Genomic DNA, 17,500 nt, shown 5'->3' with positions numbered 1-17,500 from the left:
GGTACAGGGGCACTGGGTTGTGTACGGTTACTGTAAATATTCTACATATGGTGAATAAACATGTGTTGGTGACTAAATCATCGGTGTCCACCTGTCTGTGTCCGAGCTGGTTCCCACAGTATATACACATACATACATACATACATACATACATACATACATACACACACACACACACACACACACACACATATTATATAGAGTTCAGAAACCTCACTATAAATGATAGTGAAACATAGTTTGTACAACATGGGGACCTGCAGAGGCGAATTCGGTGGTTTATCATTTGCCTGGCAAATATCTGTCTTGGTCAAGTTTTACTTTTGACAGTGAAGTAGCTGGCTAACAGAAGAGCCATTCTTGAAATTTTATGTCTTCATTTATTAATTATTTTCATTTAATAATCCTTTTCTGCACAGAACAGTGCTATGCGTTTGGTTTTCTCTATGCTTGAGCCTATGAGTTTACTTATAATACCTTATGCATGTTTGATAATAATAATAATAACAATAATAATACATTTTATTTATATAGCGCCTTTCCCATGCTCAAGGCACTTACAGAATATAATAAAGAACGGCAGCGTATACAGTATATAGCATTGTACAAACCAGATAAAGAAATAAAGAAGATTAAGACAGTGAATTCTGAAAAAAAATAAAAAGAAACAAACAACATAATTGATGGTCTAGCACACACACACAGGTTACATTAGCATCTTGACAGAGAGTAAACTGAGAGAAGGGTAATAAAGTCAAGTAGAGCTAAAAGCCTTCCTGAACAGATGAGTTTTGAGTTGTTTTTTAAAAGAATTCATGGAGTCAGCTGACCTGATTAATTTTGGTAGGTCATTCCAGAGTCTGGGCGCTATATCTATCTATCTATCTATCTATCTATCTATCTATCTATCTATCTATCTATACAGCTGAAGGCCCTGTCACCCATGGAGTGTAGATTAGTGTGGGGCACAACAAGATTGCCAGAATCAGAGGACCTTAGTGGGCGGGCAGGCACATAGTGATGGAGAAGGTCACTGATGTAGTATGGTGCAAGGTTATTTAAGGCTTTGTAAGTTATTAGTAGGATTTTATATTCGATTCTGTAAGACACAGGGAGCCAGTGGAGACGGAGCAGGATGGGTGTGATGTGCTCGCTGCTGCTGGTTCGAGTAAGGACTCTTACAGCTGAGTTTTGAATAAGCTGGAGCTGTGATATAAGATTAGAAGGGGCACCTGCCAGTAGGGAATTACAATAATCGATGCGGGATGTGATAAAAGCATGGACAAGTTTCTCAGCGTTAGAAAAGGAGAGGAAGGAGCGAACACAGGATATGTTACGGAGGTGAAAGTAAGTAAGTTTCTTAATGTGATTTATGTGGGCGGAATAAGAGAGGGAGGAATCAAAAATGACACCAAGATTTTTTACAGTAGAGGCAGGTCTGATGAGATCACCGCCAAGATGGACTGAGAAGGAGCTCATTTTCTTAAGTTGCATTTTAGTCCCAATTTGCAGAAGTTCAGTTTTATTGCAATTTAACTTTAAAGAGTTCTGCTCCATCCAGGTTTTAATTTCACTAAGGCAGGTTGTGAGCTGAGAAAGCTCTGATGAAGTTCCACTTTCAACATTGAAATAGAGTTGAGTATCATCTGCATAAAAATGATAACCCAGTCCATAGCTACGGATAATATGGCCAAGGGGAAGCATGTAAATACAGAAAAGCAGAGGACCGAGGACAGAGCCTTGAGGGACTCCATGTGTGACTGGTGCTGAGCTGGATCTGCTCTTGCCAAGACTAACAAACTCTTGCCTATCAGTCAGATAGGACTTGAACCACTGGAGGGCAGTGCCAGAGATACCCAGCATGTTCTCCATTCTGGACAGTAGGATGTCATGTCTGACAGTGTCAAATGCTGCACTGAGGTCTAACAGAATTAATATGCTGGTTTGTCCAGAGTCTGCTGCCATAAGCAAATCATTGGTTACCCGTAGCAGAGCAGTTTCACAGCTGTGCCGCACCCTGAAACCCGACTGAAAGGGTTCCATCAAATTATTAGAGGTTAGGTAGTTGGTGAGTTGGGAAGCTACAACACGCTCAAGAACTTTTGACAGGAAAGGTAACTGGGAAATAGGCCGGAAATTGTTAAGATTGTCAGCATCAAGGCCAGACTTTTTTAACATTGGGGTTACAGAAGCAATTTTAAAAGTGAGCGGCACAGAGCCAGTGTCAAGGGATGAGTTTATTATTGTTGTAACAGTCGGGATTATGGCATGAAGGCAGGATTTAAGTAGTGTGGTGGGGATGGGGTCCAGTACACAAGTAGTCGGCCTCATCTTACAAAGCAGGTTATTAACAGACGCAGATGTGACTGGTGAGAACTTAGAGAAGGAGCTGGATGGCGTGGGAAAACAGGGAGAGATATAAACAGATGATGTATTTATGTTAGTTGAATTATTTAGATCATTAATTTTGTTACGGAAAAAGTGGAGGAATTCCTCACAGACTTCAGTAGAAGAGGTAGTTGTGCCAGATGCGGGTTCAAGTAGTTTATTAACTACAGAGAACAGAACCCTTGGGTTATCGTGGCCACTTTCTATTATTCTGCCGTAATGGGTGTTCTTGGCAGAAGTTAGTGCTTCTCTGTAAGCTCTTTGGTGGTCAGAGAAAGCCTGGATGTGCACGGTGAGGCCAGTCTTACGTGACATTCTCTCAAGGCGTCGGCCAGCTGCTTTCATAGATCTCAATTCTGAGTTATACCAAGGAGCTGAACGTTTAAAGGAAACCTCCTTATGTTTTAAAGGAGTTGTTTTATCTAATGCTGAATGAAGTGCTGAGTTATAGTGGTCAACAAGACTATCTAGTGTTGGTGGAACAGGTGAAGACAGTAAAAGATCAGAAATGTATCCAGAAAGGATAGAGGGACAGATATTTTTAAGGTTTCTGTAAGAAATTTGTCGTTTACAGGTAAGAGGAGGGAAAGGCAGTGAAACAGTGAAAAATACTGCTTTATGGTCAGAGAGTCCCAAATCAGTGCTGTAAATGTTGGCAACAGATAGTCCATAAGTGCAGATCAGATCCAATATATGACCGCCAGAGTGGGTTGGAAAATCAACATGTTGTGTCAAGTCAAAGCAGTCCAGTAAGGATAGGAATTCATTTCTCAGTTTAGATGTGGGGATGTCAATATGGATGTTGAAATCACCAAGAAGGATAATTCTCTGAGAGTAAGAGCTTAGGTGGGTCAAAAGTTCAATCAGATCAGATAAGAAGGATGCATTGTATTTTGGGGGACGGTAAAGAGCAATGAGTAAGACAGGACCTGATTTCGTTATTAGTTTAAGAGCCAGGCACTCAAAAGACAATGGACAGTCAATCGGGATTCGTTTAATGTTTAAGTCATCTCTGACAATTACTGCAAGCCTGCCGCCTTGTCTTGAGCTGCGAGGCTCTGTGATAAACAAATTCTGCTTGGTTTTGTGCTTTCTGAGCAGCAGTTCAAACCTGCCATATTCTATTGTTTAGAATGAAGTTCTGTTTACTTTAGTCTATTGTGTATACACACTCAGGTATCTCTGTTGTAGTTGAAAAGAGAAATCATGTTTTATGTATTGATTGGTTTCTGAAGATTGCCATAAGTTGACACCCAACTGCATATGTGTGTATATACGTATGTATATGTATAATATTCTACACATACAATTTTCAAGCATATTTAATTTTCAAAAGAAAAACACTTAATTCTGTCATTTAGCTATAATCTTTAAGTGTTAAAAGTATTAAACCAATTAGATGAATTTGATATTATGAAGAATAACACAGTTTTCTTACTTTAGTGTAGTCATCCACACATGTTTTTATATAAAGCATGAGATGTTTAACGGCCAGTAAAAATTCACTTTGTTGAAGTTCTGAAATGGTCTGCCTTAATGCAACCTCCAAATCACATCGCTGAGGATGATTTGCATGTTTAACAAAAGATTCCTTCAACAGGCTAGAGAATGAGGCATGATGTTGAACACTTTCAAGGGTGGATCCAGTTTCACCAAACTAAGATAGAAAAAGAAATACCAAATGAAATTAAAATTATCGCATTTCCAGATACAACATAACAATTTCTTTTTGACTCACACTAATAGATGCATGTGTATAGTACTTTGTGGTTTTCCTTTTTTTTTGTTTTATTGTAGCAATAATGTGCACGTTAATGATAAAAAAACAAATTTAAACCTGTATAAGTAACACTAAACCATACCTCACACTATTACAGTAGCTTCAAACACTATTAGAAAGCATGGCATTTTCCCTCAGTCACAACACAGAAAAGAAAGATTACACCATAAATTTTGCATGCAGCACCTGAAAGTTAAGAGTGTAGCCTGTATTAACAGAAACTCAAGTAACTGTAAGTGCTTACAAAAAGCACTTGTGAACAAAACAAAGTTTCCTTGAAAACATTTAAACAAAAAGCTACTACATAAAAAGGGTGTATTATTTAGTGCTTAAGTAAACGATAAAAGTATACTACAATAATATAAGTGTTTAAAATACAAGTGACTTTATTATAAAAAGTGACATGAAAGGATTAACAGGTAATGACAGCTAAGGAGAAAAAAGAATGAATAGTTAGGATCATGGTGATTAACATCATCTAGGAACAGAAATGAAAATGTGTCGATCTGGGAAATGAGTGTAATGCAGTGAAATTGCTAATAAATAAGATTATAATAGACTACACCTGCACTATAAAACTATGTTACTTTCTTTATTAAGGAAAATGTCAAGTGGATTTAAAAAATGTTTAATAATTCAGTAGATTTGTTTAAAAAAAGTCTTAGAAAATAATACCACAAAATAAGAAAGGTTAATAAATTTATATTACAGATGTTGTGAAATACTTCCTGCTCCTAAAACCTCCTTAGAGGTGCCCCATGATCCATCCTCTGAATAAACATATTTGGAATATAGACACACAAAGCACTGTTTAAACAATACATTAGTCTCGACACATTTCTTTTAGTAATATTCATTTATGAATATATGGTTGAAAGGAAACAAAAACATGTACTTTATTATATGGCCATTGTTATTTGTCTCCTTATGACTCCATTGTCACTATGATGATTAGAATACTCTTTTTAGGCCTCAGTGAGGTACAGATTTTCTAATTTGATCCATCAGACAAAAAACTAAAGATCCCCTGGTCTAAAGGGAAGGAAAAACAATCCATTACAGACCCTTACAGATTTTCTAATGAAATCAAAGAAAGTCTCACTCAGAGCCTGACCTTTTTCTGGACCCAATACTTGGGGGGTGTTCCCCAGGATGCGCTGGGTGCCTGATATAGAATGCTAGTCTCAGCCTGAATGATCTATGTTGAAATGCCAAATTGTATCACTACCTTCAAGGTGAAGGGTGAGGATCAGATGCAATGCTAATACTATACTCCTCAGTCAAGTGTGCTCTCTCACAATCTCTGGCCAGCAGTGACGACACTCACAAACCCTAAGGTGGGTGCAATACAGCTGCAGTTTGTTCAACTGAATGAGTGGGTTGCCTCAATGAGTATCAAAGATGAAAACGTTGTCTCTTGTTTGCATGTATGCACTAAACCAACTATATTGATAATATTCTGCCTTTTTAGAGACACTAAATTCAGCACGTACAAAGGTACTCTATAGTTCTATTGAAAGACTATAATGCTTAATAAGGAACACAGATACTAGGAGGAATCTGATGGCAAGGGATGGTCTTCTTTATCTGAATTGGGGCGACAAACTGATACTAAATTTCTGAGTTAGTCATAGACTATTAACAGCCATGTTTGAACAAATAATTTCTCATTAGTGTATCTAGTGCCAGAGCACCATTGGCCAAAAGTCTAAGATTACTTCTGTAGTTGTGACATGTGATATGAATCCATATGTTCTGATGCTGACATGTCAATTGATCCACAGTGCAAAGACTATGTCAGGCACCCAGTGCTTGCTGGTGATCACCACTCTAAGTCCTGGATCCAGGAGAAGATCCTGGTATCCCTCTTCAGGGGTTCGCTTTGATGTAATTGGAAAATTTGTAGGGGTCAGTAATTAATTGTTTTCCTTCCCATTAGACCAGGGGTTCTTAAACAAGAAAAGCTTAAAGCACTTGATACTGTAAGAACTACCTGGCCTGCACACCTCCTTAAATGTTGCATAGAAGGAAGGGTCAATCTCTTCAGGGTTAAGGAGTCCAAGGAGTTGGATAATTTACAAAAAAAAAAAGCATCTAGGTAAGTAGTAAGCAGCTGCACAAAGTGTGGGGATTACATATCTCTGGAATTTGTTAATGATCACAAGATTTCTTAACACCAGCCTAACATTAGTAGTTTAATGGATGTTGTACCACAACACGGTAGTGAAGCAGAAGTTCTGTCCATGAGCTTTGGGTAATAATAGCATAAACGAGATCTTGAGTACAGGTGCCTAAAGGGAGTTTCTTGCACCTTGACAAGGTTGAGAAACTCAGCAAAACAGTAGGACCACAGTGTACACCATACTATAGCTGCTATTCCACATCGTAAGGAAATATTTGAGGTTGTTCAAGTATATATAGTCTCGTTTGAGATGTGTACAAGGCAAGGGTCTACTGGGAGGACACTTTGGGGCAGACTTACGTCAAGCTTAAGAGATTACATCTACCACATTCCTGGAACTATCTGTGTTTTTCCCCTGGAAGAGATGGAAGAAATTGCTGGGTACAGGGAGGTGTGATCAACCCAGTTCAGAGTGTTGTTACCATTTTATTCACCAAGAAAGTATGGTTTGTTAAATTAATGAATGCTAATACTGCATGTTGTACACTATACAATACTGTACTTACAAGTGTTTCTACTGCTTGCGGGGGAATCCATTTCCTGTAATAGTGAAAAAAATGAGCCACTGATGTGTTTTCAGTGATTGCCTTGATTGGAGTTAATTCTTTGTCATACATTTGGAATGCTAAACAAAGTGCAGCAGGATCTCTCTGTGTGTGCAAGATATCTGATAGCACCCAAACTACGTATCTCTGAACAACATCTGAAAATAAAGAAAAAAATATTTCCCCATAAACATTTCAATGAAAACAAACGGCTTATTACATTCCAACATAAAAAACGATACTTGGTATCCCTCTTTCACTTGCTATATATTGCCTTTGATTCCTGTATGTCTGATCATTTTCCTCTGATGATGACACCTGTCAAAAGCTTAAGAATAAAAAACATTTTAAGATACATGACTCATTTTCTCCCTTTGTGGATCTCTAGCTAAAAACATGTATACATACACATATACATACATATATATACAATGTAATGCTTTTGTCCTGTTCCAGGCTGTTGTAAGGCTCATTGTAAGAACTAGGCAAGAAGACCATACTACTTTTTTTGTGAAGACTGTAAATGAGTTTTAAGATAGATTACAATCTATTTCTAAAATAGTTAAAGCTCATTTAATTAACAAAAGTGTATACTGTATTTGCAAAATGCAGGTCTTAAAATTCTAAAGATAAATAAAACTGCTACACAAAGCAGACAGCTACTTACAAGAATCCCAAATCTGCTTGTAAAAGTAGAGAATGTTACATCAGCATTTAAAGACACAAGAGTTCATTACCATACATTAGAGCAGTGTTGTCGATAAAGCTGTTCATACTACAAATATTTTTATTATTATTTTTTTATATTTGGGAATGGTGGTTGACCCATATTTATATTATTAACTCTTTTCCATTTTCTTTTTCTTCGTTATCCTTGTTATCAGGAGATCTTTTGCTCTCTCATGAGTTTATTTGCTGAAAGCAGCAAAAAAAATGATATTCTGGGGTATAGGCATTGGCAGTTTTGTTAACAGCAGAAATGTACTGAAGTTCCCATGAAAATACATTGTTTTCATTAAATTTAAAAGACAAAAATAACTGAACATTTTTACTCTAAAACCCTATATCTATCTATCTATCTATCTATCTATCTATCTATCTATCTATCTATCTATCTATCTATCTATCTATCTATATTGTGAAAACTTCATAATCTCTCAATAATAATTTGACAAAAACAAATAAAATTATTGTATTTACCATTTCCATCAAAAGACTCCTGTAATAATTTATTCCTTGCTTCCAGTGCTGCAAGAACAGCAGCACTGAAAGGAAATATCTGTTGGATCATTTCATCAGTAATTGGGGCTCCAAATTCCTCTTCCAATCCTTTACATTCTTCAACAACATCAACACCCTCTGAAAGAGACAAATTTCATAAACCTCTTATATATATATACTAGCAAAATACCCACGCTTCGCAGCGGAGAAGTAGTGTGTTAAAGAGGTTATGTAAACATATATATATACATATATACTGTATATATATCTACATATACATATACATATATATATATATATATATATATATATATATATATATATATATATATATATATATATATACATACATATACACATACATACATAGTGCGTTGTAACACGGGCTGTGATTGTTACATGGGAGGGAGACGACAAATCACAGCTTCCCGCTTTCTAATCGGGCCTGTGATTGGTACTTTGACGGATGCCCAGATCCCACAGTATCCCCCCTTAGGAGAGGCGTTAGGCAAGTGTAATTGAATAGCGGTGCTGCAAGTTTAGCTTTACACCTGTTTTTAAGGCTTATTGACTGAAAGGGGCTTTCATGAAAAAAGGTAGGGCTTTGCTACAGGATACACCCTCCACAAGTTAAGGAAGTATAAATAAAGGTATATATTTCTGTTTTATTTAAACCTTTTAAGTTTGTATGCGGGCGGTATGGTGGCGCAGTAAAAGGTGCCAGTTAGGAGACCCGGGTTCGCTTCCCTGCGTGGAGTTTAAATGTTCTCCCCGTGTCTGTCTGGGTTTCCTAAGGGTACTCCGGTTTCCTACCACAGTCCAAAGACATGTAGGTTAGGTGCATTGGCGAATCTAATTTGTCCGTGGTGTGTGGGTGTGTGCGCCCTGCGGTGGGCTGGCACCTTGCCCGGGGTTTGTTTCCTGCCTTGTGCCCTGTGTTGGCAGGGATTGGCTCCTGTATTTAGGATATAGCAGGTTGGATAATGGATGGATGGACATTTGTATGCATAGCCCCATTTGCCCGTTTTCATTTTTTTTCTTTCTTCAGTAATATTTCAGCAAACCCGGAGCTCGTCAGTTCAAATCCTGGTACTGACACCACTGTGTGACCCTGAGGAAGTCACTTCACCTGCCTTTGCTGCAAAAAACAAAAGTAATGTAACAAATTGTACCTCAGATGTTACAAGTTGCTGGAATAAAGGCATAAGTCAAATAGATAAATATGTATTATACACATAGGAACTATTCATTTATTTTCAGTTAAGTCATCTGCAGCAAACCTTTATAAATGAGGGTTTCTCCTTTTTAGATAGTGCAAACTGTTTCTTCTTCATTGAGGTTTTCTCTTGGAGAGCTTTTTTCATTTCATTGAAAATTAAAGCAGCAGCTGCCAAAATATGTAGCTTTCTTATTAATTTTTCAACATTGTGTAAAATAACTTTATAAAGTAACACAAAAGGTTTAAATACTGGTTATCCTTTTACACTAAAATATTACTAAAGAGATACAAAAAAAGGAAAATGCATATGTTGTTTTTCTTTAAGGAGATTAAATATTACTGAAGAAAAAAAAAAAACTAAAACAGCCAAATGGGGCTATGCATACGAACTTAAATAAAACATAAATATATACCTTTATTTTTACTTCCTTAACTTGTGGAGGGTGTATCTTGTAGCAAAGCCCTAACTTTTTTCGTGAAAGCCCGTTTCAGTCAATAAGTCTTAAAAACAGGTGTAAAGATATTGACAATAAGCTACGCAAACCCACCAAGACATGCAATCGTTTAAATCAAGGCGCGAGTCGAAAAACACCACCCCATACTATTAGTTAACGATTAACACATTTCTATATGTATTGTAAGCATACAATACAACTGATAATATGTTGCGCCTATTTATCTGGTGTGCCGACATTTTTATGCGTTTAACGGCTGAAATCTAACGTGGTTTGTGCCCTTCAGAATGAAAACAGTTTGCATTTACCTTTTTAATAAAAGGCGAGCTTTTAAGCCTGAGAAATCGTCCCGTAAATGCACACGTTTAATTGCACGTGTTAATATGTATGCTTACACAGTATTAAAAGACACTCAACAATTAACGTCATTTACCTTCGTTCCCGCATTTGACAAAAGGCGAGCTTTTAAGCCTGAGAAATCACCCTGTAAATGCACACGTTTAATTGCACATATGTTAATATGTATGCTTACACAGTATTAAAAGACACTCAACAATTAACGTCATTTACCTTCGTTCCCGCGTTTAAGTCGTGCTGTAAATCTCTTCCTTGTTTTCAGTTCACGTGATTACGTAGGAGGCGTGATGACGTGATACGTGACTCCGCCTCCTCCATTACAGTATACGGACAAAAAAGAGGTTCCAGTTATGACCATTACGCGTAGAATTTCAAAATGAAACCTGCCTAACTTTTGTAAGTAAGCTGTAAGGAATGAGCCTGCCAAATTTCAGCCTTCCGCCTACACGGGAAGTTGGACAATTAGTGATGAGTGAGTCAGTCAGTCAGTGAGTGAGTGAGTGAGTGAATGAGGGCTTTGCCTTTTATTAGTATAGATATACTGTATATATATATATATATATATATATATATATATATATATATATGTACGAACTGTATGTTTTCTCTCATATATCTTAATTGCGCATACTGATAAAAAATTGTTTTCTTGTTTGAAATGCTGTCTTTATATCACACCATGACATATTAATTGCTTAAACTGCTGGACTATGAATCAGTCATTACAAAACACAAAATTTCTCCTGCTTCAGCCACTAAGGTATATATTTAATTATCAGTTAACAATTAATTATTGATCTATTTGACTCAGGTTATGCTAATTTAAATTCATAAGAAAAATATGCAGAAAATTGTAACAATACTTTTGAGTGAAGTCAAAGCCACATTTACTCTTCAAAAAGGAATAACAAGTCATTACAATACAAAAACATAATAACAAAAGCAGAATGCTTTCATACATTAGGAAAATGTAGGCCAGGAGTGCAGTGCAAGATGAGTTACAGTAGGTATGTACAAAAAGAACTGTAACCTCTAATTGCGAATACTGACTTTTCAGTGCTCCAACTAACACTAAGAAGCACAGATGACAATAACCATGAAAGTTTGAATGTAGCATTGTAGTTTTTTTATGCATACATAAGATGCCTTTAATATTTATTGAAACAGGGCAAAATATTTTTTAACCTTGGATTTACACATCTGCCAACTATGAACTTAACTGTGCCCCTCTGTAAATCACTGCTTAAGCTTTATTCATGGGCTTCTAATAAACCACTTCTTTTATTTTTGTACCCTGCATTTTTTTGAAATCTATTCCTATAAAAGCATCACATCTCAAACACAAAAAACACAAGGGGAATATTGCACTTTATAGGCAACTATGAGAGAATTTTTAACTCCTGCAAATAAACATGTTTTCAAAAATCAAAGAAGCACCGAATACAAAGAACTTCAGATCTGAATGGATACACTTTGCAAATATGAAATTTAAGCAGAATAATAATGTTCACAAAGATTTACAGTATACCACACTATCAGATGTATGGGCTGTGACCAGGGGCCTCATGTATAACGCCATGCGTAGAACTCACACTATAACATGGCGTAAGCACAAAAGCAGGATTGTGCGTACGCACAGAAAAATCCAGATGCAGGAATCTGTGCGCACGCAAACTTTCACGTTCTTCCACTACATAAATCCCGATCAGCGTGAAAAGTAACGCACGTGCACGCGCCTTCTGTCCCACCCCAACTCCTCCCAGAATTACTCCTCTTTGAATATGCAAATCAATATAAATAGCCTTCTGTGAGAAGACAATGGGAAAAGCACAGGGGAAAATATAAGAATTTCAGCGAATACCAAGTGGAGGCAAAGGAAAAACGTACTATTTGTTGGTTTAAACAGTGGTATAATCAACAAAAGAAAGTTGATCGAGTGACAGAGTGTCGGAGAAACTCGAAAGATCCAAGTTCACAAAGTCGCACAGTGCCCGAAATAAAAAAGAAATCACATATCAAAGTCGCCGTGAAAAGGCGAGTCGTAGCCCACCGTCTGAGTGTCATATGAAAGCTTATTAGGGTACAGACAAAACAAATAGGCACACCGTGGGGAAAAAAGCACGAAATGTCAACTTTAATCTCAAAATTTCCACTTTAATCACGTAGTTTACTTTGCCATTAAAGTAGATCATAAACTTCATCTTAAAATCGTTTATTTTACTAGTTTCTCAAGTAGCACGTTAAATGCTTTGTTCTGTATTTGATCTTCTATGTGCTCTGTGTGTGTGAATCACTACGTGCTTCCGTTCTTTCTCTTTCTCCGACAGGACACAGAATCCTTTACATTCGTGATATTACAGCTCTCTGAATAATTAAAATACTGACATGTATACGTGATATCATTTTCATGATGATAGGAATGAAAGCATGTTATTAAACATGGGAACACGGTGGCGCAGTGATTGTTCATATCTCACGCAAGAGTCTTGCTGCGCCATGTGCGAACTTCGATGAAATAATTTATTACAGAAGTACTGTCTCTTTCAAACGTACTAACCTCTAATTCCTGTCCTTACTTTTCTTTCTCCAAATGCCCAATCGCCACACAATCAGCTCTGTAATAGACGTTAAGCCATCTGTAAGCTTAGAACACTGATTCTTCAAAACTTTTAAGGAACGTTGAAATATCTTCGTAGTACATGTTTAATTATTCTATCCGTCTAGCATTCCAGTGTCGCGTCAGCGCAAGAATACAACGCAATGCAGGAACAATCCCTGAACTAGCTAGCGCTGCGGCACCGTGTCCTCACATGTTTAATTATTAACAATACAGATTATTTAAATGAAGTTAAAGTTTTAGCTGTATAATATAATCAACATATTTTGCTGCATTTCATCTTAAAAATGAATACTGTCATCATATGTAAATACGCGCTTTATAAAGTGGCGCAGGTTGTGCAATATTATAACTGTAGTGCAAGTTTACAGTGAGGTAATTGTACTTATAACTAAACAGTTCTACAAGGAGCACTTGATGGACTGATTGAGTGCGTTTAGAGTTCTTGGGATGAAACCTTTTCTAAACTGCGAAGTCCGTACTGGGAAGTCTCTATAAAGCGTTTTGCCGTGGCTCAGGCAGCGTCTGCTTCATGCTGTATACCGATATTTCTCTTTCCGATCAGCTGCTGCTGTGATTCCCCACTCAGATACAGTGATATAAATACTCCGAGTGGTGCAGCGAGAGTAATATGAAAAAAGATGATCTGCTGTGGCAACCCTTAACGGGAGCAGTTGAAAGAAGAAGAAGATGCAGTGGGAGTTACAACACTAAAGCAGTTATGGTATTTGGAATACTATGGCTATTCCCTGGACCATTATATTGCTGCAGGTTAATTACAATCAGATGCATTACACTAATAAACAATATGCAGTTAGTTTCAGTGTATTTATAGAGCAGCGTCAGGAATGTGGATCTAAGAAAGAAAGGTGATCACACAGGAACAGTAGCACTGCTTTGACGCTGGGTGCCGCCAGTCTGCAAAACCGATCGGAGAAATTGCGTACGCCAAGGTATGAGTTACCGTGGAAATGTGCGTGGCTTTACGCCAAGTTTAGGTTTTATACATCGCGATTTGAACGTGGAAACATTCGTACGCAACATTTCTGTGCATACGCACCGTTTATACATGAGGCCCCAGGTCATGGAGCGCTCTACACAGACATGTTTCTATTGTTAGTAGTCAGGCTAAAAACAGCATTACAGTTATTGAGAATTGTGTGGCAATAAATAAACAACTACAAGTCTTGCCAAATCTAACACAGCAAGATACTTAATAATTAAAGCCAATAATAAAACTAGAAAACATTTCTTCCAGGAAAGGTAAGAGAACTCAAAATATCTAAAAAGTCCTACTATATGTTTAAATGTAACAAAGCAGTGATTTGCAAATGTGTGTACAATTTAGTGCTGTAAATCAAAAATGCCCTAGAAATCAGATTGTATATGTTAAGTGTTCATTAGTCACCAATGAATCTATTTTGTGAAGGCTCATAAAGAGATGAAGCTTTACCTGACAGCACTGTATGGTTTATCTGAACAAAGTCTCAAATGCCAAATACGCTTGTGTGGCCACCAATCAAAAATGTCTATGATATCTATACAATAAAGGAATAAGATCCTTGTATGTGGGTGGTGGTAAATGATTTGACCTGTAATGTGTTCACATTAATGAAACTTAAAACAAAAATAAAGTAAGAATAAGAACAAAATGATCTGACAGTTTATTACTATAAAATCATATTTGATAACTTGAGTAATAAAGAACACTATGCAAACAATTAGGTGCATGGTTATTCTTGACAAGAACTACTCAAGAGATAAAACAGCAGCAAAAGCAGCAACTTTAACTTAAATAGCACATTCTCATACAAAAAGTGCTGCTCAAAATGGTTTACAAGAAGTAAGAAAAAGAATTACAATTACCAAAGATAAAAAATAAAAAATACCAACATGTCCCTAAATAAAAAACCTTTGTTTTTAAATCTGTATTAGATGTTAATGGTAAAGGTCACAGTCACATTATGGTCAGATGGCCCCGAAGGGGAGGCAAAAAAAATCTGTATCTGGTGGGATGCAGGGGAAAATACATTCCTAACAGTTCAGAGCCTAAAAGACAATCCAGCCCCCTAGGGGATTCTACAAAATACAGATGTGCTAAAGGTATAAACTGTTGCTATGAGGCACCATACATAAATATCTGATGCAGTAGATCTTGTCAATAGTTGAAGACTGACTATTTAAGACGTTGATTTCTACCTTACAGTATATTGGGCCTGTGAAGTTCTTATTTGTATCAAAGTCTTAATGTGCACAAGTGATTAACAAGATAGTGTGTGTAAATAAATTAATACATTAAAATAAATAAATTGATACTTATTTGTAAATGAATGTGAATGATTTACCCTGCAAATTGTTCCTGTGTTGTGCCCACTACTTGCTAAGTTAGGAAAGGTGTGTGTGTGTGTGTGTATTATATATATATATATATATATATATATATATAAATATATATATATAAAATTAACCTAGCGCTGTGTGTGCCACTTTACTAGAACACATATAGTTGTTTTATACTAAGTATATAAACATTTCCCTTTGCAATACAGGTCAAATTCCATTACAACGAAGTGCCAGGGACCTAAATAATATTTGGTTATAAATACAATTTCGTAGTAATAAAATTCTGTATTTGTCACTATAGTGCTTTCTTTAACTTGAATCCAGACATTTGCAATCAATTCAAAAGCTTCTTTCACGTTAATTTTCATCTCCTCCTGTCTACAAGTTATGCTGACAAGAATTTTTCTCAGCATTTCCTTGTGATAATACACTTTCAGGGTGCAATGATGCCCAAATCCAATGGCTGAAGTGCTGCTGTGAAATTGGGTGGGAGGAATACAACGCAAACATTATCTAAATGTGGAAGAATGTTGTGGGCAGCACAGTTATCAATCAGAAGCCAAATCATCCTTTTCTTCTTCTTTTTCATATTGTGAGGTTTCTGAACTCTTTTGGGACACCACCACCCCACGGGATGATATGCCAAAGTGAAAGCACGATTGCTGCGTCTGTGGAAGATTGACTATCCGTTGCTGGGTCAGGGTAACCGCAGGCTCACAGTGTTGCAGTGGAGTGCCGTGGAAGCAAATCTGAAAAAGTCGTAGTCGCGCTACAAGTCCCTGTCTTGCACTCTAAAATACGAGGCTGAGTCTTAGTACTTTAGCAAAACCAGCTTTATTTAGCCTGAAACAGGAACAGCACAGTTATTTATTGTAGCGGGATATACCACTCTCCTATACACAGACACAGCTGTCAGGCAGGGCTGTGGCTAGGTTAGTGGCCAAGTAATATTGTTCCCTGCATTTACAATATTCCTTGCATCAACCAACGAGATCTGTTCTGTTTGCTTTGGTGGCGACCTGCAGCAGCGCTGCAGATAAAGTTTTCCACACATGCGGTGATCATACTTTGGGACACTCTTCGGTGTGTCGTCCCATTGGAGGAGGTCCCAAAAGAGTTTAGAAACCTCACAACAGTGACTTCTGCTTTCTCTTGAATGAGTGGCGCAGTAATAGGAATGTTTCTTGAACGAGCATCACTGAACCACATAAAAACTGCTTTATCAATGTCTTCAAATGCAGCAGTTCGTATACGTTTGCACTGAAATCCAAGGTTTGCAACCCGAGATTTTTCTTCTTTTTTGCTCGGCCTTTCAAGAAAGTTGACAGTGTCGACAATGAAATTCCAAATTCACTGGCAACGTCTTTCTTTTTGCCAGAATCGAGAGCCGCAAAAATTTTAAGTTCTTTTTTTTCTAAACTGAACTGTTGTCGTTTTTTTTTCGTGTCTGCCATTTCTATAGAAGGGTGATAATGAGTTAAATTCCAAAGAATGTTTTTCAAATGTTGAAGAGCAATAAGCAAAAGGTATCACTGAAAACCACAGAAAGCAAATACAGCAAGAAAGGAATGAAAGTTTGAAGAAAAAAAAATTTTACAATGTTTCTGTTTGGGGATCATTGTGCACAACTGAGCTGCGACCACAGAACTAACTGCTCTGTGGATGATTCATTCAGGTATTTCAAGGTCTTTTGGTCACTTCGCTGTAATGAAAGAATCTGCTGAATGTATTTCGTAGTAACAAGATTTCTAAAGACTCTGTCATATGAGGAAACTGTCGGGACCATAAAAATACTTTGTTGTAAAGATATTCATTGTAATGGAATTTTGCCTGTATTTCCAAATATTTATTTTTGCCTACTTCAAATTAATTAAATGTCAACATCAACTAGAATATATTACTTTCCAAATTTTATAAATACATACAAACACAAGGCTGTGCAATATTATTTATTCATTCTTATTGTGCTTTCATTTTTATTGTACCCCTCTTGATTGTCTGTGCAGCCATCTGAGAGCTTGGTAAAGGTGTTATATAAGTAAGTGAAATGCATTATTATTTGTTGTAATCATGATTCAATAGAATGGGCAGGCAGTGTGTTTAAGTGTGATTTTTAACTATGCTTGTTGTTCATGTGTTCCTTGACAAATCAATCATTCACTAAAGGGTTTTGTTTAATCAAAAAAGAAAAATAAACAACTACATCTGCAATGCAGGATTCAAAGCACTGTTCGTTGAAGAGAAAGTTTTTTAAAATTTATTTTAGAGATATTTTCTTCCATTGAGCAATGTGCCGTGAGCGGGATTCGAACCTGGGTCCGTGCGGTAATTTGTGGTGTCGCTCAAAAATCGCATCTATACTTCGACTCATGGGCGTAATCCCTGGCGCAGTG

At 36.9% G+C, this 17,500-nt stretch overlaps 1 protein-coding gene across 2 annotated transcripts in view; it reads right to left on the bottom strand.

Annotated features, from left to right (window-relative positions):
• urb1 (URB1 ribosome biogenesis homolog) overlaps nt 1-17,500 on the bottom strand; it is a 427,266-nt gene that overhangs the window by 197,118 nt on the left and 212,648 nt on the right. For both annotated transcript variants that reach the window (XM_051925732.1, XM_051925734.1), the window contains 3 exons: nt 8,096-8,254; nt 6,857-7,053; nt 3,827-4,045 (listed from right to left, as the gene is read on the bottom strand). In XM_051925732.1, the coding sequence (XP_051781692.1) occupies nt 3,827-4,045; nt 6,857-7,053; nt 8,096-8,254 (575 nt within the window). The remainder of the gene's footprint in view (nt 1-3,826; nt 4,046-6,856; nt 7,054-8,095; nt 8,255-17,500) is intronic.

The sequence above is a fragment of the Erpetoichthys calabaricus genome, chromosome 4 (genome assembly GCF_900747795.2).
Source record: "Erpetoichthys calabaricus chromosome 4, fErpCal1.3, whole genome shotgun sequence".
Classification (NCBI taxonomy): domain Eukaryota; kingdom Metazoa; phylum Chordata; class Cladistia; order Polypteriformes; family Polypteridae; genus Erpetoichthys; species Erpetoichthys calabaricus.
The sequence above is the reverse complement of the archived record's forward strand: the minus strand, read 5'-3'. Positions and strand labels throughout refer to the sequence as shown.